This window comes from Prinia subflava (genome assembly GCF_021018805.1).
Source record: "Prinia subflava isolate CZ2003 ecotype Zambia chromosome W unlocalized genomic scaffold, Cam_Psub_1.2 scaffold_22_NEW, whole genome shotgun sequence".
In the NCBI taxonomy this organism is placed as follows: Eukaryota; Metazoa; Chordata; class Aves; order Passeriformes; family Cisticolidae; genus Prinia; species Prinia subflava.
Genome location: NW_026960606.1, coordinates 7,136,077 through 7,160,301, shown reverse-complemented (window position 1 = coordinate 7,160,301; position 24,225 = coordinate 7,136,077). Strand labels below are relative to the sequence as shown.

Sequence of the window (24,225 nt, the reverse complement as noted above, 5' to 3'; positions counted from 1 at the left end):
CTGCATGCAAATACCAATGAACCTAGGACCTGGGGGGCTCCCGGGGAACCCTCCCCGGGGACCCCCCTAAATCTAAACCACAACAATTAGACAAAGATAGACCACCGCACCACCAGCACAGCGCAGAACCCCGCAGAACACCGCTTCAACGCCGTCTCCGGCAGAACGGCCGTCCAGAGCCGCAGTTGCGGCCCCTGGCGGCTTCTTCCCCACCACACAGAGGCCCCCACAAGACACCACACCGCTGTCCCACCACCTCCAGCCGGCGCAGTGCGGGCCCAGGTCCTGGCCCCTCAGGGCTCTGGCCCATGGTGGCGCAGCGCAGGTGGCGCAGCCCCAGTGTGAGCTGTGCAGCCCTGGAGGCGCGGTGTTGTTGTTTAAATGTATGGGGGGTCCCCGGGGAGTGCCCCCCGGAGACCCCCGGGGTCTTATGGGGTCGTGGTGTTCCCGTGCTGGCAGGCAAAGAGACTCAGATGCCGGTGGGATGCTGATGAGGTGAGGGTTTATTCACTGAGGGAGGGGGGAAGGGAAAGGGGGGGAAGGGAAGAGAAGGAAAAAGGGAGCATCAGGAGGCCTCCAGGGGTAGAGGGGCAAGAGGGGCAGAGCCTTCTGCCTTAGCATTCCTTATCACAGAGGTTCAAAGGGGCGCGGTAACATTCTCCAGCCAATGAGGTTACAGATACAGGATACTGCAGGGAGGATACAGACTTGGGATAAACCATTCATTTTCCAGGGGTGAGCTAGAGCAAACCATTTCCATAAAATGCAATCCCACAGCGCGGCTCCGACGCAGCCCTGGCACAGCGAGGCTCCAGCGCAAGCCGCAGCATGGGTCCGAGACCCTAAGAAGCCACGCAGAGCACACCCGCCCGCCACTGGCTGCACTGCTGCCACAGTGATGGGGCCGAGATAGCCCTCCCCCCGCCCGGCAGCGGCAGCAGGAAGGGCTCCGCACACCATGCAGACCGTCAAGCCCTAGCAACCAACACTCTGGACAGCAGTGAAAGGAACCCAAGCCCGCCTGTTTCAGTGAGAAAGCCATCAGAGAAAGAAAAAGCAGTCTTCAGCTTTGCCCAAGCCTCGCACCTCCCAAAACTTAGTTTTGTAAATTCTATGATCTCCTTCCTCACCCTTACTCCCTTCTCCCTTCGCTGCTCCTTCTCCCTAACCCACCTTCCCTTAAACAAACCCCCGAGAGTTAACCCCGTCCTGCTGAGCCTAGCACAGCACAGCATGGCTGCTGCCACATGCGCTGTGACCACATGGCCAACATGGCCACATGCCTCCCCTCCAGCTCCTAGTTCCACCTTCCGCTTTCAAAGTCCTACAAGGTAAAAGCTAAGAAACCAAAACTCAAAGCTAAGGTAAATTTGTAATACCAGTTTTACAGCCTTGTATAATTGTTAATGCTACTTTATGATGTCCTTTCCCTGTTATTCTGCCCCTGTCCCTCCTGTCTCTCCTCACCCCAAAATGCCTGAGACCCCCCCCTCGCTGTTCTCGCCAAACAGCAAGGTGATCCAACCCCCTACTTCTCCAACTCTAAAACCAAAAACCTGTTGTTTCTCCATTTCCTTCCCATCCCCATGAAGTAGTTTTACAATTATGCCTTTCTAGTTTTTGTGTGTGTTCATATTGCAGATTGTCCTGCTTTCAGTTTTAGAAAGCAGAGGCCTACTCAGGTCACAAGGGTAAATCCATGAGAAGCAGTTTTTGATTTGTTTTTTTGTAAAGCGCGATTCGTCAGTAGACTACTGAATCAGAATCGCTCTTGGGTTTATTCTGTCCTCAGTAAGTTCTGAGGGTGACTGATAACCTAAAATGGTGTCTGAGAAAGTATTTTAGAAAAAAAAAATAGGGGTGAAAAATAATTTAAAAAGAAAAAAAATTGTTTGTTTGTTTTTCTTTTGATGACCTAAAACTGCGGGTCTTCTGTTAGGTCTCTCAACACTTCTGGTGCATATATGGACAAAAAAATCCCCAATGGGTACTTATGGACATATATAAACAATTGCATGCAGAGTGTCTCTCCTTTGGTTGAACCAGTTGGAAAGTGAAAGGAATAGTTTGGCTCAGATCCATGGGTGAGAATCTGAAGCCTCATCTGGAGTTTGGGGAACTCCACATGTTTTCCTGTCCCTGGAATGGGAGCAGAAGTCAGCGCCATAGCCTGGAACTGGGGGCTGTGGTAGTCTGAAAAGCCAGTTGGAAAAGGCTAGGCACCATTAGGCCAGTCACGCTGAAAAGGCTAAACAAAATTTGTTAATTTGTTTAAATCTTGCAATATAAACCCACATAACCCGTTTATCGCAATTACATCAAGTCAGATAAACTGTTCACAGTATAACATAATCTTTACTGCAATTGTATCTGTTTTTATGCTGCAAAACTGTGTAATTACTGTTTCATTTTTAGATTGTTAATGGTCATATGTCATATTTCTCTTCTCACATTTTAACAAAAAAAGGGTGAATTTGTGGAATTGCATTTTATTGAAATGGTATGCTCTGGCTCACCCCTCAAAGTGTATGGTTTATCCCAAGTCTGTAACCTCCCCTGCAGTATCATGTGTCTGTAACCCCATTGGCCAGAGAATCTATCCGCGCCCAGTTTGAATCTCCCTGTTAAGAGTGCAGGGGGAAGCGGGCTCGCTCTCTTTGCCCTGGAGGCCTCCGGAGGCTCTGCTCCTCTCCTCAGGGACCCCCCCTAAATCTAAACCACAACAATCCATGTCAGTGAGGCTGTGTTTCCACCCTTTGGGGCAGTCGGTTCTAGGTGTACTGTATGCCCCTCCAGGTGAAAGCAAACTGAGGCCTGCATTTTTCTGCCAGAGGAATGGAGAAAACACATTGGCAATGTCAATTGTGGTGTACCACTTCGCTGCCTTGGACTCCAGCTCGTACTGGAGTTCCAGCATGTCTGGCACAGCAGCGCTCAGTGGTGGAGTCACTTCATTCAAGGCACGATAGTCCACAGTCAGTCTCCATTCTCCGTCAGACTTGCGCACAGGCCAGATGAGACTGTTGAAGGGTGAGTGGGTTTTGCTGACCACCCCTTGGCTCTCCAGCTCTCGGATCATCTTGTGGATGGGGATCACGGCATCTCGATTCGTTCGATACTGCCGGCGATGCACCATCAAGGTGGCAACAGGTACTCATTGCTCTTCTACCTTCAGGAGTCCTACTGCAGATGGGTTCTCTGATAATCCAGGCAAGGTGTTGAATTTCTTAATGCCCTCTGCCTCCACAGCAGCTATTCCAAAAGCCCACCTGAGTCCCTTAGGGTCTTTGTAGTAGCCATTCCTGAGAAGGTCTATGCCCAGAATACACAGAGCCTTTGGGCCAGTCACAATCGGATGTTTCTGCCACTCCTTCCCGGTCAGGCTCACCTCGGCTTCCAACAGAGTCAATTCCTGTGATTCCCCCCGTCACACCGGCAATGGAAATAAGTTCTGTCCCCAGATGTCCCGATGGCATTAGGGTACACTGCAAACCAGTATCAACCAAAGCTTTATATTTCTGTGGCTCTAAAGTGCCAGGCCATAGAACCCACACAGTCCAAAAGACTCGGTTTTCCCATGCCTCTTCCTGGCTAGAGGCAGGGCTCCTCTAGCATTGGTTACTATTCCCTTCCTCTGCATACATAGTAGAGCTTCTTTCAAGGGGATCTGACACAGCATCTTCACTTCTGTAATAGCTGGTGCCTTGGTCATGGGAGGCTGAGGCTACCTTCATTCTAGTGGAACCCTCTTGGTTAGTGTTTCTCTCTCAGGGTTGCTGTTCCCTGGGAGTCTCCTCGGGGTTGCTGTTCCCCGGGATAAGGTTTTTCATCTTCTCTTTGCCCTAAGTGTTTCACGCCAGAGACGACAAGCTGAGTCCGCCAGTGCATGTTTCCAAGGTTGTTTATTCTTCATTATCTCTCAGTTCTTTCTCAGCTCTGCCAGGCCTCCCTGGCAGGGTACATTATCTTAGTTCTTTCCCAGCTCTGCAAGGCATCCCCAGCAGAGCAGGACACGCAACAGGACTGGGCGGATCAGAGAGCCCCGCACCTTATGTACGGTACCCCTGACCCAACCACCGTCCAAAACATACTTTTTATTTACAAAATTTTACCAAGGCCTACTACCTATGCTAGCATGTCGTTTCTACTCTAAACCAATCTCTAAAATCCAACTCAGCAAAAGATGGGGGATGAGAGCAAGAACAAGGAGCACAGGGGCCACTCCCCAATTCCTCCATCTTGTCTCTTCAACCCCATATACTTAAAATCCTAGATTCTACATTTACATTCTATGATAAACTAAATACTACTTATTTTGAATTCTCTCAGATTGTGATTCTTCATACAATGTGGGCATTCACTCCCACGGACAGGGATCAGAGGCAATGTCCTCCTAGGCTCTGTGTGAGGCTGGTTGACCCCCTTGTACAGATCCCAGACCCCCCTGTCCAGTCTTCAAACCCTCCAGGGTGGCCAGAGGGATGTTCTAGACTCCGACATTTCTCTCCTTAAGCTCACACACCCGTGCTGCTAGGACAGAATTGGGTTTCCCATGTCACACCCTCATGTCTTCCCCATGGTCACACAGAAAAACCAACAGATCAGCTCATGGGGTGTACCCTCTCTCTCTAGCTGGAGGACATTGGGCTCTGACTCTGGGGCCTGTGACTCACACCGGTGCCACGTGGGAACTGTTCCTCCTCATCTCCTTCCTCATCTCCCTCATCTCCTCTTTAAGTTCCTTAACCACGGCAGAAACATGAGCCTGCATCGGGCCATTGATCATTGTCCTGGCTTGAGGGGAAGTGAGTTTTTTCAAGAGGCTGTGGTCAAACCAATCAGAGGTCAGGTTTGAATGTTGGCACATTTAGTGGCCACTGAGGGATTGGACACAAGGGGTTAAAAGCGAGGCCTCCCAGAGGGACTTCCTCTTTTCTGGCTCGGCTTTCAAGAGAGGAGCACCATTTCCCTCCTCCCCTACCCAGGCTGGGTGGGGGAGGGGGGGCCACATGGCCTGGCTGAGGAGAACCACTCGGCCAGGCTGAAGTAAGCTGGGGCCCCAGGGAGGGAAGAGAGTGGACAGGACTGGAGCTGAGCTGGCCCCATCCAGGATGGAGGGGTGGAGTTCTGTGGAGGTGCCTTCCATCCCCCCCTCCCCCCCCGCCTCCGGGAGAAGGTGCCCAGCCGCATGTGGGAGTTGCCGAGCCTGGGAGTGCCTGAGCCTGCACCCTGCCGGGAGCCAGAAACTGTTAACCCTTTCTTGGCAGAAGGAAACTTTTTTCCCAGACATTGATTCTCATGGCTAGTGGTTTCAGAAGAGAAAGAAAAACAGCCTGGGACCGAGATGAAAAAGTATGATTGAAAAGAACCCTAGATGGGCAGGGAACTGAAGAGGAGTGGCTTCTGAGCTGGACTTTTCTTGCATAATGTAAGCCATAGACTGAACTCGAGTCTCTTTTGAACATAAACTGCATTTGGGTGGATACAGCTGCCTCTGCTTTTGCTGCAGTGACTGGCACTTTAAGAGTGGAGTGAACAGAGAAGAGAGGGGGAGGGTGTGGTGGCGCCCTCTGCCCTCAGGGGAGACCTGCTCTTGGAACCCTCGGCCCCAGGGGAAAGATGGGGAGAGCTCGGCATGCAAGCATCCTTAAAAGAGCCCTGTATGCAGCTTTGGCCCATGGACAGTGGTGAGAGCACTGGACATGGAAAAGAGAGTGTCACCCTGGCAGACTTCTCTGGGCAGTGCCACGGGTGACATGGAAACACATAAGGGGTGGACCTGTGTTTTCTGAGGAGCAGTTTGTGGTGCGAGAGAGACTCCTCTCTCCCTTGCTGAGTTGAAGATTAGTTTTTTTGAGTGGTGATTTTATGATTTAAAACCCAAGGTTTTGGTCTATGGAGGGTAACGTGTAGGGGGTGGAAATTGGGGGAGGAGAAGAAATGTTCTGGGAAGGTTTCATTTCTGGTTTTTTGTGTGTGTTTAGAGTTTTCCTTTCTATTTTCTGTTCTTATGTAATGTAATAAAGTTTTGTTCTCTGTTTTCAAGTTTTAGGCCTGCTCTGCTCTGTTCTTGACCACATCTCACAGTAGCTCATTAGGAAAAACATATATTCATGGGTGCATTAACATCTGGCCAGTGCTTAACCCATGACAATCATGCTCTCATAATTTCTAAGCTTGACGGCTACAGAACCCACTGTCTCTCAGTTGTCCTCAGCATTAATTGTTGCAATGAATGTGGTGTATTGAGATGATCCTAGAGTTGCCAGATTCTACAACATTTATCCTGTGCATCTAACCTTGTTGGGGTCATTATCCTGCTGTCTACTCCTCCCAATGAGTACCTCCAATACCTCTACTTCCCTCAGCTGTTGGATCTCTTCCTCAAGAGTCTTCCAGCTCATTCTATGGTGGTGTTCCTGCATTCTTTCTCTACAGACAAACGTCTCTCTTACACTCATCAAAAGCCGCTCCCAAAGGGAAAGGGGTCCTTGCTCCGTTACGAATACCTGATTCAAACTTGAGTCCTGGGTCAAGGGTCTCAAATTCCTTGCCTCACCACTGTCTAGTTTCACCCCTGTACCCATAAGGTCTTAGACCCGAAGTAACCAGGCTGTGTAAGCCTCACGTCCCCATCGTACAATGTCTTTTTGCAGATTAAGTAGACTTTCATATGACAGGGACTCAGTGACGATCTCAACCTCTGGCTCCCCTGTGGGTTGTGAGGGCCCTCCTTTCTTATCTTTATTACCTGGGTTTGCTGATTTCACCTTAGACTTCTTTGTTTCCACAGGGGAAACTGCTGCTGGCTGTTACTGCCCCTGTGGTTCAGCTGGAACCTGGACAGTAGTAACGTCTGTGGGTTCCACTGCTGCACCATCAGACTCTCCTTTGTCAGGGCAGAGGGAGGGTTTCCCAACAGCAGGGGATAATGAGGCTAATGAGGCCACCACTGGGGAAATGTGCTCCTTCAGCATCTGGCTTATCTCCCTCACCAGAACCCCCACCCAGTCTGGGTGGTTCATTTCTGAGGCAGGCTGTGGGGCAGGGTCAGGCTCTTGGGCAGTATCTCTAGTCTTTGGGGTAGGTATCAGGGTGGTTATCTGTAGTAGTGCATTTTTACACACAAACAAGTGTTTCTACATAAGGGAAAGAGTTTCAGCTTACCTTGAAACATATAAGGAAGTTAAACAAGAATTTTCTATAGCCTTCTCACTGTAATTGGTTCAGTGCCAGCACAGAGGCACTGATTGGGCTTTGGAAGTGTACCTCAAAGCCTATTGCCAATTTCATTGGGCAAAGTGCCAAATACCCCACCTAGGTCATTCAGTATTTAAGAAAGAGCACAAAAAAACTTAGGAGCTTTTTTGGAATGCCTTAGCCAGTGTAAGAGTGTCTTCTACACTGTGTTCGCCTTGTATTTCATTGTTTTATAATGTTTATTATTTTTATTGTTATTAAAACCTTTATTTTACAAAGAATGTCTAGAGAAGCCATCTCACTATTTATTAAGCCATTTCTCCACAAGGCTGGACCCTCGGAAAGTATTGGGATCTTTCAGTAGTTATCCAGGTCAATCTCCCCTTATCTCTGAATGCTAAACAGAACAGGCATACCAGCAACACCAGCCATTGTATGATATCATTAGCATTCAGAGATTTAAACCCTTCAAAAACTGGTGGGATAGACCCAAAGAGCTGGGTTAAGGGTTAGGAAAAGATCTCCCCTGGTGTCATTTCCTCACAGTAGGTACCATTGTTAATGTAACCCCAAAAACACACAGTTAGGGTGTGATAGCTCTGAATCCATGTGCCTGCCTTCCAGAGGAAGTTAAAAATCCATGAATTCTTAGACCTTATTAACCCATAATATAAACTGGATAACAGCCACAGCAGCCTTAGTTACAGGGCCCATGTTTAGATAAGGGCCTGAAAATGGGGGAAACACAGCCACAACCACATGCCACCCCAACCAGGGCAAGCTAGACCACATGATGCTGTCCAACGAGGCCTCTATATCCAGTACACAAGAACCTAAGTCACCCAAAAACTGTTACTACTTTCTCTTAATGCCCTTGAGCCCCACTTGGGTGCCAAATTCGGTCTTGGTTTGGAAAGACAGGTATCTGTCAGGGAAAACTGGAGTTTCTCTTGGAATGGAGAATGTAAAACTCATTCTTTCTAAATTATTACAATTTTGCAATTAGGAGCTTTTAGGCAAAAATATGGGAATAGGAACAACAGTTCTTTACTAGGAATATTTAAAAAAATTACAAATGCAGTAATACAAAAAAACAAACAAGCAAACAAAGGTCTTAGAAAACCCTGATGGAGTCAGGAATACGACTTGACACCCTCTTGTCCAGGGTGTTGGAAGCGGTCCAAATTAGTCTTCCTGGAGTGACAGATGTCGTTCTGTTGAAGTAGAGATGATCTTGTAGGCAGGTTCAGTGGTGGTGAGATGAGTCCGGTCTTCCTCTGAGAATCCAGTGGAAAAGAGGATGTCTGGGGTCCCTGTGTCCCCATTTTTATCTGTGTAGGGAATGGTTGGCTTCTCCCCACTGGGTGGTTCATCTCACAATGGGATGATGTAATCTGTCATGTCATTGGTGAGCTTTAATGGTCCATTAACAGAAGATATCTCCCTGAGGGTGGACAAAGTTGATGAAAGAGATAAGAAACACTGCCCCAACTGGTTTTAACAGCTGGTCTATTATCAGAAGGCATCCACCCTCCTCCCCCCTGGAGTTACAAGAGATAAAGAAAAAAAAGAAACCATCCCCCAACTGCTTTCTACAGATGAAATAGAATACATCTTTTTTTTTGTTACATAACCCAAGACAATTTGTAAGTCAGTTATCAGCTGATGTTCTGGAGTCATTCTATTAGCTGAACATGTAATTCCAGGGTCTTTCACAGCTCCAGCTTTTTGCACGTGTTTTTCTCTGTGCTTCTTTCCTAGTGTTTGATATAATAATATGATCCTGCCATTTCTTAATTCCCAGTAACTTCTGGAGAACTTTTCATAGGTAAAATACTTTTTGGTTTCTGTAGCTAAACAATATATGATTTTCCTTGTTTAATACATAATGCTTTGTAAGTAGCTTTTAATAAAATAATTTCCATAAGTTAATACTAGAAACAACTTTGCTAACTGAGGTCTTTTTAGTGCACCTCATGATTAGATTAGGAACAAGATAAACAGCTCCATGCAGTGAAGCCTTTATAGTGTAGTCAAGGTTATGTTGCTTTTTCTTTCGCTCTTGGTCTTTGTGATTTCAGTAGAAAAGAGTGAAGCCCTCTTGGGATAATTGTACCAGTGTAAATGCTAGCCAGTACAACTGTTTCCTTGGATCTTTAAACATTTATGTGTTTGTCTGCTGGCACCCAAAAGTAAAGCAATTACTTTCAGTCAGGAGCTGGATCACTTTGATCATTCCCTGTATAGCTTTCTCTTTTACACTGAGCACAGAATCCATTGTAACTTTTAAATTTTTTTTTTTTTTTAAGTGAACAATACAACTTTTTCATGTTCTGTCACTTTCAAATTCAGTTTTCCTTCTAGTGTCTACTGAAAATTGGTGTCTTGTTCTGGTAGCATGCTGTACAGAAATGAGCAATCTGAATTACGCTACGTTTAAAATAGTTTTTCTTTAATAATCCTTAAAAAATGGAGTTCCTGCATGCTGAGTAAATTACAGCTAAATTTACCCTAACAGGTGATGGAAGCATCAGCGTGGCTTTGAACACAAAGTTCTTCCTGGTATTTCAGACATATAACTGTTGTCAGGGATCTTTACCTTTTATTTACCATTATAATTTGAGAAAATCTTTGTGTAAGTCAGAAGACATTTCTAAAAGGCGTAATGCTTAAAAAAGCTTTTAAAAGTGACTTGTTTAATCCCATATTTGATCAATCCCAAGAGAAAATTTAATTTCAGCATTAAGACTCCCTTTTTTCATCTCTCTGTCCCAGGTGGCAAAGCTGGCATCTGTTTCTTTTGGGCTGCCATTTGTATGTATTACTGTATATGCAGCAGCAGAAAAGGAATCCAAAAGTCAGCTGGTGAAGTCCGATAAGGTATGAATCTTCCTCTTTTTTGGTCTTTAAAGTAATACTAGAAAATTCTGCAGAATAGCAGCTCTGTCCATTGAATTATATTACCCAGTAACTAAAATACATAGCAAAGTAATATGTGATAATAAATAACTGACCACTGTTGCTCAAATAAAACAAGAAGTGTTACAATACTAAAATAGTAAAGTTTTATTTCATTTTCATTATTACAGTATTTCAAAAATGAAGTCAGAAAAGGTGAAAATAGAATACTTACTGATGAGTCCTTTTCTAATGTGCAGTTTCTGGTAATGCACACATCCATCTTCTAGTTAGTAATTCTACTTCTTAGAATCTACACAATTGTTTCAGTTTTCATTTCTAAAGAGTGAAGTCCCACTTGAGTAGAGTCAGTTTGGAACTCTAAAAGTTCATAATTCCATGTAGAAGGCTTTGTTTGCCATGATGGAAACACTGAGGATTTGCAGGCTTGAAAAACCCCCTTCAAATGCTGCAGCTAATGAGAAGAGAGCTCTGCCCCTGCTGTTCAGTTGTGCCTTTCTTTGCAGCTCCCCATTTGCAGTGCACCCCCTCTGAAGTCCAAGTACATCGAGGAGCAGCCTGGGTGCCTGCAGCAGCAGCAAAGGACCATCAGCCACTATTTTGGGTGGTGCCAGGCAAGGGATGTCTGCACTCAACCTTTCCTGCAGTTCCTCTCAGCACTACACTAAACCACTGAAAAAATGGGTTACTTTCCCCTGGAGGGTTTTTTTGGCAGTTCTTTGTCGTAGCATAAGATAATTTTGGATGGAAAAACGAGCCTTCCTTCTATAGTAGGAGTTATGTCAGTAAATTCTTGCTGGTGGAACTTGAGGGTGGAATTGAGGGTGTTTTGGAGTCTGAAATTCCAGGTGCAGTCCACAGAGAAAGAGATGCTTCCAAAGGGCAGTACGTGACAAAAAAATACAAACAGAATGCATCCCATGTATCTGTTGCAGCAGGCTGTTCCTCATGAGTTATCAGAAATACCTCCCAGCTCTTACTGCATGTTCCAGGTGGAGAGGGAACTGTGATGCCTGTTACTGCTTTTGGACCTGCTGGGAAACAGCAGCTTCACCCTGGCTGTTGGCAGGAGGAGATTTTGTGCTTGTGTTTTGCTTTTTGCAAAAAAATGTAGACCCTAGTAGTTGAAAAAAAATTCAAAATGTCTTCAAAATGTATTTTCTGTAAATTGTGATTCCATTGGTCTGTGAAAATGTCAGTGACTGCATGACTGAAATACTCTTGTTATAAATCTGTACAAAACTTGTTCATGCCATTAATCGTTCCCAACACTGAGTAGCAGTGACCTCTGGTGGCACAAATTCGGCGTTGCTCTTTCAGTTTTCCTGGGAAAGTCTCTAAGGAAGAGAAGAACGTATTTTATAATTGAATTTTCTTCTACATTTGGCGTCCAGGTGTTATCCTACTCCACAGTTCCTGAGATGTCAATTTTGAAAGTGAGCTTATGTCATGGATTGAAGCTGGCCAGATGCCAGTGCACCCATGAGTGTATATTTTTCAAATGAACTACTGTGAGATGTGGTCATGAACAGAGTAGAGCAGGCCTAAAACTTGAAATAGAAAGAAAATTTTATTAACCTATATAACAACAGACAATACACAAGAAAAGAAAACCCAAACACCCAAAAGCAGAAAAGAAAACTTCCCAGAACATTTCTTCTCCTCCCCCCAATTTCCATCCCTTACATGCTCAACAGTTAACACTTGCACATTACCCTCATCCTACTTGCTTAAACCTTCCACAACCCTGGGTTCCCCATCAAAGTCATCATCCCTTAAAAAAATAAATCTTCAATCCATCCAGGGAGAGAAGAGTCTCTCTCGCACCACAGACCCCCCCACAGGAAACACAGGTCCACCCTCCCGTGTTCCCATGTCACCCATGGCACCACCCGGAGAAGTCTGCCAGGGTGACACTCTCCTTTCCATGTCCAGTGCTCTCACCACTGTCCATGGACCAAAACCGCATATAGGGCTCTTTTAAGGATGTTTGGCCAAGTACCAAAAACCAGCCATCTTCTCATACTGGGACAAGCAGTCTCCCCTACATTTACCCCTGGGGCCGAGGGTTCCAAGAATAGGCCACAAAGTCTTTGGTTTTCAGCCAAAATGCATCCACCCAAATACAGTCTTATTTATGTTCAGGAGAGTCCAGGGTCCATCTATGGCTAACATTACGCAAGAAAAGTCCAGCCCAAAAGCCACTCCTCTTCATCTCTGCCATCGAAGGGGGTCCTTTTCATCGTCCTTTATCATCTCGGTCCCAGGCAGTCCCTCTCTCTCTTCTGAAACCACCAGCCATGAGAATCAATGTCTGGGAATAGTTTTCTTCTGCCTTAGAAAGAGTTAAAAGCTTGTGTCTCCCAGCAAGGCCACAGGCTCAGGCAGTCGCAGACTCTGGCAGCTCCCACACGCAGCTCGCAGCTCGGCACCTTCTCCCTGGGGGGGGGGGGGGGGGAGATGGGACGAGGGGGGGGAGGGAGGGGGATGGGGATGGGGGGACAGAAGGCACCTCCAAAGTTCTCCACCCCTCCATCCTGGATGGGGCTGGCTCAGCTCCAGTCCCGTTCTCTCTCTTTCCCCGCCCTGGGGCCCGAGGCCTACCTCAGCCTGGCCACCTGGCTCCCCTCCCCTGCCCAGCCTGGCCAGGCTGGGCAGGGTAGAGGAGAAGGATGCTCCTCTCCGAAAGCAGAGCCAGAAAAGAGGAAGTCCATCTGGGAGGCCTCGCTTTTAATCCCTTGTGTCCTCAGAGGCGTGTCCAACCTCTCAGTGGCCACCGAAGGTGCCAATAAAGGGGATGTGGTACACTGACCACTGATTGGTTTGACCTCAGCTTCCTGAAAAAACTCATTTCCCCTCAAACCAGGACAGCTTACATTAGAGGTTTTTTTTCATTAATTGTCAATGTAAGTTTTAAAAATATAAATATGTTTGTCATGAGGGTAGATCTCTGCACAGCCTTTCTAGAAGGTCACTGATCTGGTTTGGATTTTTTAAAGTTACACAGTATTTCTTTGTCTTGTGCTGAGGTATATGTGAACAGCTACTTTTGCTGAGATTTTACTTTCTGGTTTTTTCTCTCCTTGTAGAGTGCCTATGTGTTGCCATGAGGTTTTTTCCTGGTTTGCCGAGTGTTCATATTAAAGGAGAAATGTGCAGTTTCTCACGCTCGTGAATGTAAACACAGGACCATGTTTTGTAAACACTGCCCTTGTTATGAATTCCTTCTCAAGAAGAAGGGGAGGTTGAATGACAGCCTCCTTGGCCAATGTGGTGGGGAGGTGGGAATTCCATCCTCCAATCCACAGACCTCATAGGAAATGTATAAAGGTGGGATTTTGTAAACTTGGTCTTCCTGCCCTGCATGCTCGATGAACCCAGATCTGTCCCCGAGTCTCATTTCTGGTTAGGCCTCACGGTGATACCTATGTCTTTGTTAAAAATGGAATAATGGATTCAATTCAGTTTGGAAAAGGTAGGCAAGTCACATATCTGTCTCATTTCATCTATATAAACTCTCAGTAAAATCAAAATTTTCACCTTTATTTTTTAAGTGGGAAATAAAATAAAATGACTGATACTGAATTGCCCCGCTTCCTTTTTGTCTTTTTTTTCCAATTCTTAGATGCTTATGTTTACCTGAACAACCCCCCCCCTCCTCAGAATTTCTTCCCAAAGCCGCTGTAATTATGGTGTCAGGCCTGGCTGGTGTAGTGCTGACAAGAAAAGGTAGGGTTTGCTTGTTTTCATTATTGGTCTTTGGGGAAGGGAGCATGTAACAGTTCTAGTGGTCAGAATACTCTTCAGAAACATTGGCAAAAGCCTGTGTGACTAAAAAAATCATTCCTGGTAAATGAAGGGACATTATTGATTGCTATTAGGAGCTGGCTGAGAGCTGACAGAGCAGGACTAGACAGACTAATGATACCATTCTTCTCATTCTTCATAATATTGGAAAACAGATTATTTCTCTTTCAGAATATCAATGTCTCCTGCATTTAATTGCTACAACTGCTTAGTCTGCATTTCATTTTTGTCTAATTATTCAAAGTATTTGGCTTTGTACACGTTCTAGATTTAAGAAAATTGCTTATCCATTGGGAGTTACTACTGTAGGATATTCTGTTTGTTACCCAGCTCAGTCTGTGGTCATTGCTAAGGCAAGTTTCTGGTTTTATCTGTGGCATTTCCAACACAGTGGGACAAGTTTGGATCCTTTAACCTGGTGCTCCATCTATTGTGCCAATACTGCCAGCACACTGTTTGCTGATCAGGCTTTGATTTCATTTGGAGTAGGTGGATTTAGCGTGGAAATGTTTCCTGTGGATTCCTAAAACCAATTTAAAAATTATTTACAATTTGCTTGATGTAAGGGAAATATGCACTAGATCTTTAAAAGTAGATGCCTTAGTATGGGGTCAAGCATTTTCTCATGCAAACATGATTATTTTCATTTTAATAGTCTGTCTTTGTATTTTAAAAGCTGTTGTTAAATTATGTTTTTCTAAAAAAATAGGTAACGGGAAAAGTTACTTTGTGTGAGTCATCAGACCTATGAGGCTGTGAGGTCACTGTGGGCAGACAAGGAAACTGTCACCAAGGTAGGACTTGAGAATTAATAACTCACACATGGAGAGGGAGCTTAGAAAGTTGTGGACTTTTGCTGATGCTGTTCAGGGTTTACTGATGGTGTTAAGCAAGGCACAAACCCCAATCTGATATTTTTGTCACTTCAGTGTTTAATTGTTTTTACACCTTTCACACCAGTAGATGTTGAGATCCCCTCTGTAGTCCCACAATGCATGCAAGGTGCACAAGAGAAGAATGAGTTTCTCTCAGAGCTCCTTTTTTATCTTGGCATAAAGGATCCATTTTGATTCAAGCTTTAGTCTTAAGCATCCCCTGAATTTAGACTAAAGACACTCAGGATTACAGTAGGTATGACTGGCTTACTCTTCTACAACCCTTGCAGAAAGTCTGGTTTAATTACCCTGTGATATGAATTGTCCATGTCTGATTTATTTCTTCTCTCTCTCCTGTCCTCATTGCAGCCATAGTGAATAAATGGTCAGTAAACTCTTTATATTGACCTACTATATATGGAAAAGTTATCAGGGTTTTTGACATTCTCTTCCCCATTATAACCTTGTCTTTCAAAACAGGCTTTCTATCTCTGACATAATTCTTGTTCTCAGAATTTCCTCTAGTTTCTCTGTTTTTTTCTGGTTTCAGGGAATGTGTGATTTGTGGTGTTTCTGGTTTTTAAGTGAAGTGGTCAAAATAGGACATAGTAAACAACTGAGACTTTGCCAGCACAGAGTAGAGGGCAATATGAAGCTTCTGTAAATGACATAAGGAATTTGGGTTAGTAATCCCAGAATTAAATGTGGGCTTTATCCAACCCAAAAGGGTTTTTTCTCAAGTGGAAATTTATAAAACCTTGATGAAAGTAGCACTTCCCAAGTAAAATTGCAGCTTTGCACAGTAATTTTTCATTGCTCTTTTCAAAGAAAATTTGTTTCTCAGTTACATTAACATGTAGAAGTATTTTGCTTTAAATTTACAGTGCTCATTGGCATGCAGTCATCAACTTTTATTTCCTCTAAGAAGGACAAATGGAATTCTGAGTTCTGAAAATGAGATTCAGATAACTGTCATTAAACTGATAGCAAAACAAGAATTGAGGTGGTACAGACACTTTTATTAACTGATGGAATCTTGTATGGGGTCAGATATGATAAACCCCACTATCGAGGTACCAGACTCCTGGGATCAAATCTTGGCTAGCTCCAGACCCCAGTGTATCACCGCGAGGCCTAACCAGAAATGAGACTTGGGGACAGATCTGGGTTCAGAGCATGCAGGGCAGGAAGACTCGCCCCTTAGTTTATTTTGCTATTATATACCTGTGGCAAGGTGACCATGGATTGGAGAATGGTATCCCCACCTCTCCACCAACATTGGTCAAGGAGGCTGTCATTCAACCTCCCCTTCTCTTGGAGAAGGAATTCATAACATTGCCAATGTTTACAAAACATGGTCCTGTGTTTACATTCACGAGCGTGAGAAGCTGCACACTTCTCCTTTAATATGGACGCTCAGCAAACCAGGAAAATTCATGGCAACACCAGTGCGTTACCCTGATAATGGACCAAAGGCAAAAGACAGAGGCGCCCCTTTCCTTGGGACCATGGTCCCACAGCTTTCTTGTAGAACTCACTCCAGGGGAAAGGGCTGAGCCATGTGCTCGAGGGGTTTTATGCCCGGGGAAAAGGGAGCAGGGAGCGGGGAGAGGAACTGCAACAAATGGGAAATGACCCAGGGAGGGGGAGGGGGCATGGGGAGGAATTGAATAGGGGATACCAAAACCTAGAGGGGGGTATGGAATATACCATGTGCAAAATAAAACAAAACTACTTTTGTGTGTGAATACAACAAACATGAATAGTAACAAATGAGCGAACAAATAGTAACATGTGCGAATAGTAACAAAAATGAACAAACTATTTAGTGCACTGCAACACCTCACCCTTTTTGTGTTAAAATAAAGTTAAAAGAAAGGTGTTGGGCCTATTCTGATGCAGAATAGGAATTTGTCCATCACTTGTGGTTTGTGGGTAAGTCAGGCTGCTTTTGGTCTGCAAACTGCATGGTTGACTTCTGAAGTACTAGGGATTAAACTGCTGAGGGCTTTTAAAATTAAACAACGTAGAACTCTGAACGCTAACACAATTAAGAACAAAACAACAAAAACCAACAGAATTGTTTTAACTATTGAAGTCCACCACCCCGAGAGTTCCCAGCCTTTGAACATTTCGCTGAACCAGTCTTCGGATTCTTGCTTTACTTGTCCAACTAAGCTTTTTAGTTCTTTGAGGGCAGTGTAGACATTGGGTGCTTTCGATGTTAAATTCAGCAACAGAGTCCTTCAAATTCCTGGGACTCGTGTCCATGCAGCAGCCAGAGGAAGTCTATGACTCCACAATTTTGGAGGGTGGCCTGCCTGGTAATCTCTTCGTCTTCTAGGAGGGAGCTGATGTCAGTGGATGTCAAGTTTGCCTGTTTGACCACCCAGCACTCTAGGTGACCCAATTCACCTAGAGCTTTGGCTGCTGCGACCCATGGAAGGAAGAGGGACGCAGCAATTCATTTTGACTTGGCCCAATGAAAAATTTCTGAATCACAATTTGGGTCCAAATTTTCAATGCTTCTCTTATGAATTTTGTTGGTTGAATTGTTTTTTTCACATCCATTCGCCAATCAAGGTTTGGTTGAGTGCCGACAGGGACAATCACCTGATGGTACATGGCCCTCCTGAGAGCCGGGATGGGATTCCTGCCCATGCCCGATCTCTGCAAATTAGAAACGGACCTTTAGGGAGGCTTTTGGGATGTGAATGCTATGGGTTCTCTGCTGTAACATGTCTCAGAATATTGCATCACCTTTTGGCAGTGAACTCTTCTTGATATTGCAGTATGTTGTGAAAGGCTTTAGTGCTAGACAGTGGGGTGAAGATAAAGTGAATGCAATATAGTGCTGGAGAGGAACCTAACTGTGGGCCTGACATTGGTCTGCACTTAGGCTTCAGGCTCTGCCAGTGTCTGTGTGAAAGGCAGGCCAGCAACTTTCTCATGTTAGCCTGAAAAATCTTAAGGAGGAATTCAAACAAACCTTGGGAAGTGAGAAACCATCCGCAGGTGGTGTTTTTCCAACATGTTTACTGGAAAGAAATGTTTACTGAAGGGTGTAGACGATGAATAACCAATCATGTTCTTTGTACCGAACTACTCTATAAAAGTAGAATTTAGAAGAATAAAGTTTGCTCTCGTTTCTACCATCATGGAGAGTCATGTTGTTATTTCTGTGCCATCCAAAAACCATAACAACACCTAACAGCTCTAATTCTTGGGGTTCTTGAGCTGCTCTGGGCAATTTTGGTAGCCACTCTTCTATGGGATTCTTAATCATTACAGACCGCCAATGGCAGATTTTATTTGGTTGTGTGTTGTGTGATTTAGGACTTGGGTTAAGCATATGTGTGTCAAAACTGGTTGAATACTCTTCTGCTTGCAGGGGGATCCCTACCAGGCAGGTAGACATAGGGTCTCTCACTGCTGCAGTAGACAAGCTTATATTTTCTTGTTGGAGTGTCTGTGCCAGGGTCACACAGATGTTTTGGTGTGGTTGAGGGATGATCCATGCAGCTGTCTGGCTGCTCAGCGCAAACAGGATGACAATTTGGACAGGGCTCATTGCAAGGTTGAGTGGGAGGTAGGTATTTTCTAAAAGGAAAAAAAAACATGTTTAAAACATTTTAAAGGTCTGAGGTCAGCCGGAATTAACCTGGTCTTAAGAAGGTTCTGTCTTCTTTTTCTGGTGGCGTCTTCTTTTTGAAGCAACAGCTGCTTGCTTCTCATCATCTTCTGTTGCTGCTGGATTTTTTGGAACAAAAGGTTTTACCCAAAGGTTTCTCCTGCGTGAGCAGAGGCATAAACCACTTTTGAATAGGTGTCAATGCTTACATGTACATATTTTAGGCAGCCGAAAGTAGGAATGTGTGTGATGTCTGTCTGCCACTCTTCACAGCTCTCAAGGCCCCATACCTAGTGATGGCATGGCTTAGTGCTGGCAATCAGGGCAGGTGGCTACAATGGCTCGTGCCTGACCCCATGTTAGCTGGAACTGACGCATTAGGCCTGGTGCATTTTGATGGTATTGCTGGTGACTTAGCTTTGCCTGTTGGAAAACATCTGGAAGGCTTGCCATTTCTGCTGGGGCTGCTAGGGAATCTGCTTTGTGATTAGCTTCTGTGATCTCGCCTGGAAAATCGGTATGCGACCTTACGTGCATCACATAGAATGGGTGCTCTTGATGCGAAACTAAATAAATTAGTTTTGAGAGCAGCCTGAAAAGATGCTCATTCTTGATGTCTTTGAGAACTGCCTGCTCTTCCCTGGACACTACCCCCGCCATGTTGGCCGAATCGGTGACCAAATGAATTGGCTCCAAGAACTTCTCAAAAGCTCTCATGACTGTGGCCAGTTCAGTGACTTGGGGCGATCCCTCCACAAAGTCTACATCAGCTTCCCAATGCTGAGTTTGGGGATTTCTCCAAGTCATCACCGATTTGTGGGACGCTCCAGACTCAACAGTGAACACTATGAGAGCTTTGAGAGGACCTCGACTCCTTTTCTCACAAGGAATGCGGTGGAACTCCCCGTCATACAGTTTGTGTGAGGGGGCGTGGACTGATATTTGTCCACTGTAGCTGTCCAGTGACATCAGGAGGTTGGCATTGCCCTGGAGCAGGCACTCGAACATCTCTTTGATCAGCCTCTCGGGAGCGTTCTTTCCCTCCCCAGAAAGCTTGACCGGGAGGTGAATACACGCAAAGTCACAACCAGCCAGCTCACGCAGTCTCAACCTGGCCTTCTGGATCAGCTGAGCTATCATCTCTTGTGGCCTTGTGACAGTCTTGGATCATTGGCGGGAGAGGAAGACCCACTCTATTATTAAGAGTGAATGTCTCTGCCCTTCGATCCATTGGAATATCAAACCATGCAAGTGTGGCAACATTCCTAGAACAATGAAATTGAAAGGCAGCTCGGGCTGATAATGGTGAGCCTGTCTCTCAGCCAAAGCCTTTTGTGCTTTTTCTATTGCGGTTTTTGCCTCTGGGGTCAGTTCTCTGGGAGAGATCAGTTCTCTCTCCCCCCTCAATAAACTCAATAACTTGTTGAGGGGATCTAGGTCCTCATTGGTGAGACCTAGCCAGGGCCTGACCCAGTTCAAAGACTCACACAGGGAATGGAGATCTGGTAGGGTTTTGGGTTCACTTCTGTTTTCCAATTTTTGCAGAACAATGGTCCGCGCGGTGATCTCCAGGCCCAGGTACTTCCCAGGTGGCACCCTTTGAACTTTCTCTTCCTGCAGTTGAAATCCAGCGGAGATTAAAACTTTAACCACTAGGTCAAGTGCATGTTGGAGTATAGTGTCATCGGGAGCACACACAAGCACATCATCCATGTAGTGGAGGATGATAGCTTCTTTTCTTTTGGCGTGTACTGGGGACAGCAATGAAGCCACGTACCACTGGCAGATCATGGGGCTGCACTTTAGGCCTTGCGGCAATACCTTCCAGAGGTAACACTTCATTGGGGCTTCTTGATTAATGGTAGGAACTGAGAAGGCAAACCGTGGGGCATCCTCTAGGTGTAGTGGAATTTGGAAGAAACAATCTTTGATATCTAGGACAGCCAATTGCCTGTGGCAGTGTGTTAATTTAATCGGTTATGCTTTGTATATTTTTGTACTCGTTTGGTTCTCTGTACCCTTCCCCCTGATGGTTCCTTTGTTTAACTCACATGACTCCTGTCTGCACCTGCACCTGTTATGCGGCACACGGTTAGCTGTCTGTTATTCTTTCCCGCCTTGGTGAAATCCCTCCTACCCTCTCCTGATTAGTTCAAGTTATGTTCTCCCACCCCCGGGTCCCCTAGCAACTTGCCCTGGTTGGCCAGCAGTGGCTGACCACTCCCTTTGTCCCCCCCGCGACTCGCCCCTGACAAAAACCCACTGTACTCTCCTCCCCCCGGACATTCCCGGGCTGGAGAGGTGTTTGTAATAAACCCTCTGTTCGTCTGGAATTGTTTCCTCCTTTCGTTCCCCTGCCTGTCGAATTACCATCGCTCACGCGAGCCCCTGTTAGGACAAGAACCCACAGGAGTCAGCCCTGCCTGCGCTGCATGCAGGCTGACCCTTGCTGACGTCTGTCGCAGTATCTGGGCTGGCCGGTGATAGAGCCCGTCGGCTCTGAGTGAGCACCCCGACAATTGCCAATTTTGAGGGAGCATTGTTGGGGAAGGCATCCCTGGTTGGAGTGACCCCATGTCCTCAATTACTTTGTTTATTTCTCGGAGGTCGTGGAGGAGCCTCCACTAATCTTTCCCTGGCTTCTTTATTACAAAGACCGGGGAATTCCAAGGACTGGTTGTCTCTTCTATGTGGCCTTTGGCTAATTGTTCTTCTACGATCTCCTCGAGCACCTTAAGCTTTTCTTTACATAGTGGCCACTGATTTACCCAGACTGGGGTGTCATCCAGCCACGTTAACTTTTGGGCAGGGCGCTCCACAGTGGCTGCTTCTAAAAATCCTGGGGGGTTTAAGGGATAACTAATTTGACCCCCCCACTGGGACATGGTGTCTCTCCCCCACAAGGGAGACTTATAGTGGATGACAAATGGACGAACACTGGCCCATTTTCCATCCAGCACCTCAACCTGCACAATGCTTTTTGAGATTTTTGACAATTGAAGCCCTCCTATACCTTGAAGTCTGCCAGCCATGGGTTGCAAGTCCCAATGTGAAGGCCACATCTTTTCCAGTATAATCGTGATGTCAAATCCCATGTCTAGAAGGCCCTCCACGTGGAGATGGTCTGTCCCAGGGGTTAGGTTGCATACCATAATGGGTTTGTCCTCCCCAACCACTTTTGCCCAGTAGACGTCAGGTGTTTTGTCATCTACTGGGACCTCCGCTGGAGTGGGAATGGCCTGGGTGATGATTTGCCCCTTGGCCAGATAGAAGGGTGGCTGAGGGCAACACGCCAAGAGAATGAGTTTGGGCCTGATTCCCTAATGGTCATGGGAACAATCTCAATCTCCATGGGTTTGTGTGCTGTGTCCCCAATAACAAAATACTCACTGTCCAGTCCTGTGTGATCTACTGTCAAGTCTCGTCACTTCTCTGGCAAGTCCACTTCAATGACTGTCCAGTGGTTAGACCTGAAAAGAAAAGCCTCTGTAGTTAAAAGCTTGAAATGCCCATGAGGCTGCCAAGCTCTGTTAGATAAACATTCTTCCTTTTTAACTTTCTGCTGCCCTGCACCCAGCTCCCTTTCCTCCCCCCTTTTTGCTGAGACAGTGTTTTCCCACAGTGGAACCTGCTGCATTTGTGTCTTGGTGCGGTATGGGCTCGCGCTCAAGTCTTAGTTTTTTTGATTGTTGGTTGGCCCATCTTTCTGATTCTTCTTCTTCTGCTGGCTTTGGGGACAGTTTCTGGAGAACTGTCCAGGCTTTTTAAACTGGAAGCAGGTGATGTGTTGGAGCTGTTCTGGTGATGTCTGTTTCCTCTTCACTTCTGGTGTTACAGCTGCTACAGTTTTTGGGTTGGTCGATCCAGGCTTTCTCTCTGGTGTGCTGAACAGATCTGCTTTCTTTGCACATGCTTCTATCATTTGTGCCAGTGGGGGTGGAGGGTCAAGAGACAGTCCTAGGATCATTCTGCAGCAGGCTTCATTGGCATTCCTCTGAGCCATTTCAATTAATTCTGATTGTGCCACTGGGTCTTGTACTTGTCTTTCTATCTGTGCTTGAAGGCAGTCCAAGAACTGTAAGAAATTCTCTGAGCCATACTGTTTAATATGGATATAGCTACCTTGTGTCTCAACTGCTGGTAATTTGTTAAAAACTTTTTCTGCAACATTACAGATTTTATCTAGAATTAATTTGGATAACACTCAAGTTTGGTCCTCGGGGTTAGCCCACTGCCCCTCACCGCACAGATGTTCATAGGTGATATCTTCCTTCCAAATCTTGTGCACTCTGGGTTCTTTGCTTTAGTTCTTCTAGAAGTTTTCTCAAAGATCTTTTCCAGGTGCTTTCCCATAGATCAAATTCTGAGGGTGTCAGCAGGCACCAGAATATATCTTTGAGATCTGTTGATACTATTTCAACAGATGATAGGGTAGCTTTCATCATACCCTTAAAAATTTCACTGTTTCAGCCAAATTATTTTTGGCTTTTGCACAGTTCTTTTTTATTATTGTAAGAGAAGGGCTGGTAATTTCTGATGGCATTATTTTTCCCAGTATATGTAACAGGCATGGCTAAATGTATTGTTTGTTTTTTCTTGATTTTTATCTCTAGGGCTTTCCCACCCAGTCCTGTTTCCATGGGAACTGGCTAGGGGCCCACCCTTCCCCCCGCGACCTCCCTCGGCCCCATTCCCTCTGTGGGAATTGCCGGGAGGATCACCTTCCCCCGGGGCCCCACGCCTGTGGGAACCACTGGCACCACTGCTCTCCACCCCCCTGGCCCTGACCCCCCCTCCCCACCCCCCCCAGGCCTGCTTCTCCCCCCTGGGGGACTGGGTGGGGGGGTGTGGGAACCAGGAACAGGAAGGGGGGTGGAGTTGTCTGGAGAGGTGGAGCAACCATGGGAACTATGATTTCAACATCTGGGGGTGGGGTTGCAGGATGATGTCATGCAGGGAGGGAATATGGGGGAGGGAGGGGTGGTGTCTGAGGGGAGGAAGGGGTTGTGGGACTGGAAGGTGTTGGGGGAGGGGACATGTGGGAGAAAGGGGTTGTGGGAAGAAGAAGGGTAAGATGGACGGTCAGCCATGCGGCCGCCGCCATTTTGGAGATAGGGGGTTTCACTTTCAGAGCCAGCAAAACATGAAACTTTAGGTATAGCAACCAGGAAAGAGGGATACAGGGAGGATTCTCTGTCAGCCTGCGCACAGCTGCCAGAGCCAGGGTGCTGAAAGGGAAGCAGAGGACTGGGGGCAGTGGCTCTCATACCAGGCTCCCTGCGTTTCTTGAGGTGTCCTGTGCGTCTCTATCAGCTCAGAAGAGGGAATGGAAGAAGGGGTAGGGAAAATGGTGAGAGGGGAGGTTTGCAGCGGCTGTTTTTCCATCTCTTTCTTAATTAATTCTTTACGAATTAAGAGGAACACCAGGATAAAATTAGTTGCTATTTTGTCTCCCTGTTCTATTCTAGATGTTAACAGTCCTCCAACTTGGTCCCAGGAAGAGACAAAATTTGCATTCTGCTGTGTAAACTGAGGCAGATGTAAAGACAACCACCGAATAAACTGCTTTAATTTCCCCTTAGAGATTTTAATGTTCCCACCATTTAAGGTATCTAGGGTTTGGGAATAAATGCCTCTTTCCTGTGCAGAGAGCTTAGAACCTATTTTTGGTGTTAAAATCCAATCTGCACAGTTTCAATCTACCTCCGTTTGCAGCAAATACAAACCAAAACCGAAAGCTGCAACCAGACTTAGGAAAGGGTTCACAGTTTCTCCTCCCCTCAGCTCTGAGGT

The 24,225-nt window shown here is 45.9% G+C and overlaps 1 protein-coding gene across 1 annotated transcript in view; it reads left to right on the top strand.

Moving 5' to 3' along the window:
• The first annotated feature begins 308 nt into the window (after positions 1-308).
• The window catches only part of LOC134564846 (MICOS complex subunit MIC27-like), a 31,254-nt gene continuing 7,337 nt past the window's right edge, over positions 309-24,225 (top strand). Inside the window, exons 1-4 of the mRNA XM_063424069.1 lie at positions 309-341; positions 9,976-10,080; positions 10,626-10,733; positions 14,649-14,720. Coding sequence (XP_063280139.1) covers positions 309-341; positions 9,976-10,080; positions 10,626-10,733; positions 14,649-14,720 — 318 coding nt within the window. The remainder of the gene's footprint in view (positions 342-9,975; positions 10,081-10,625; positions 10,734-14,648; positions 14,721-24,225) is intronic.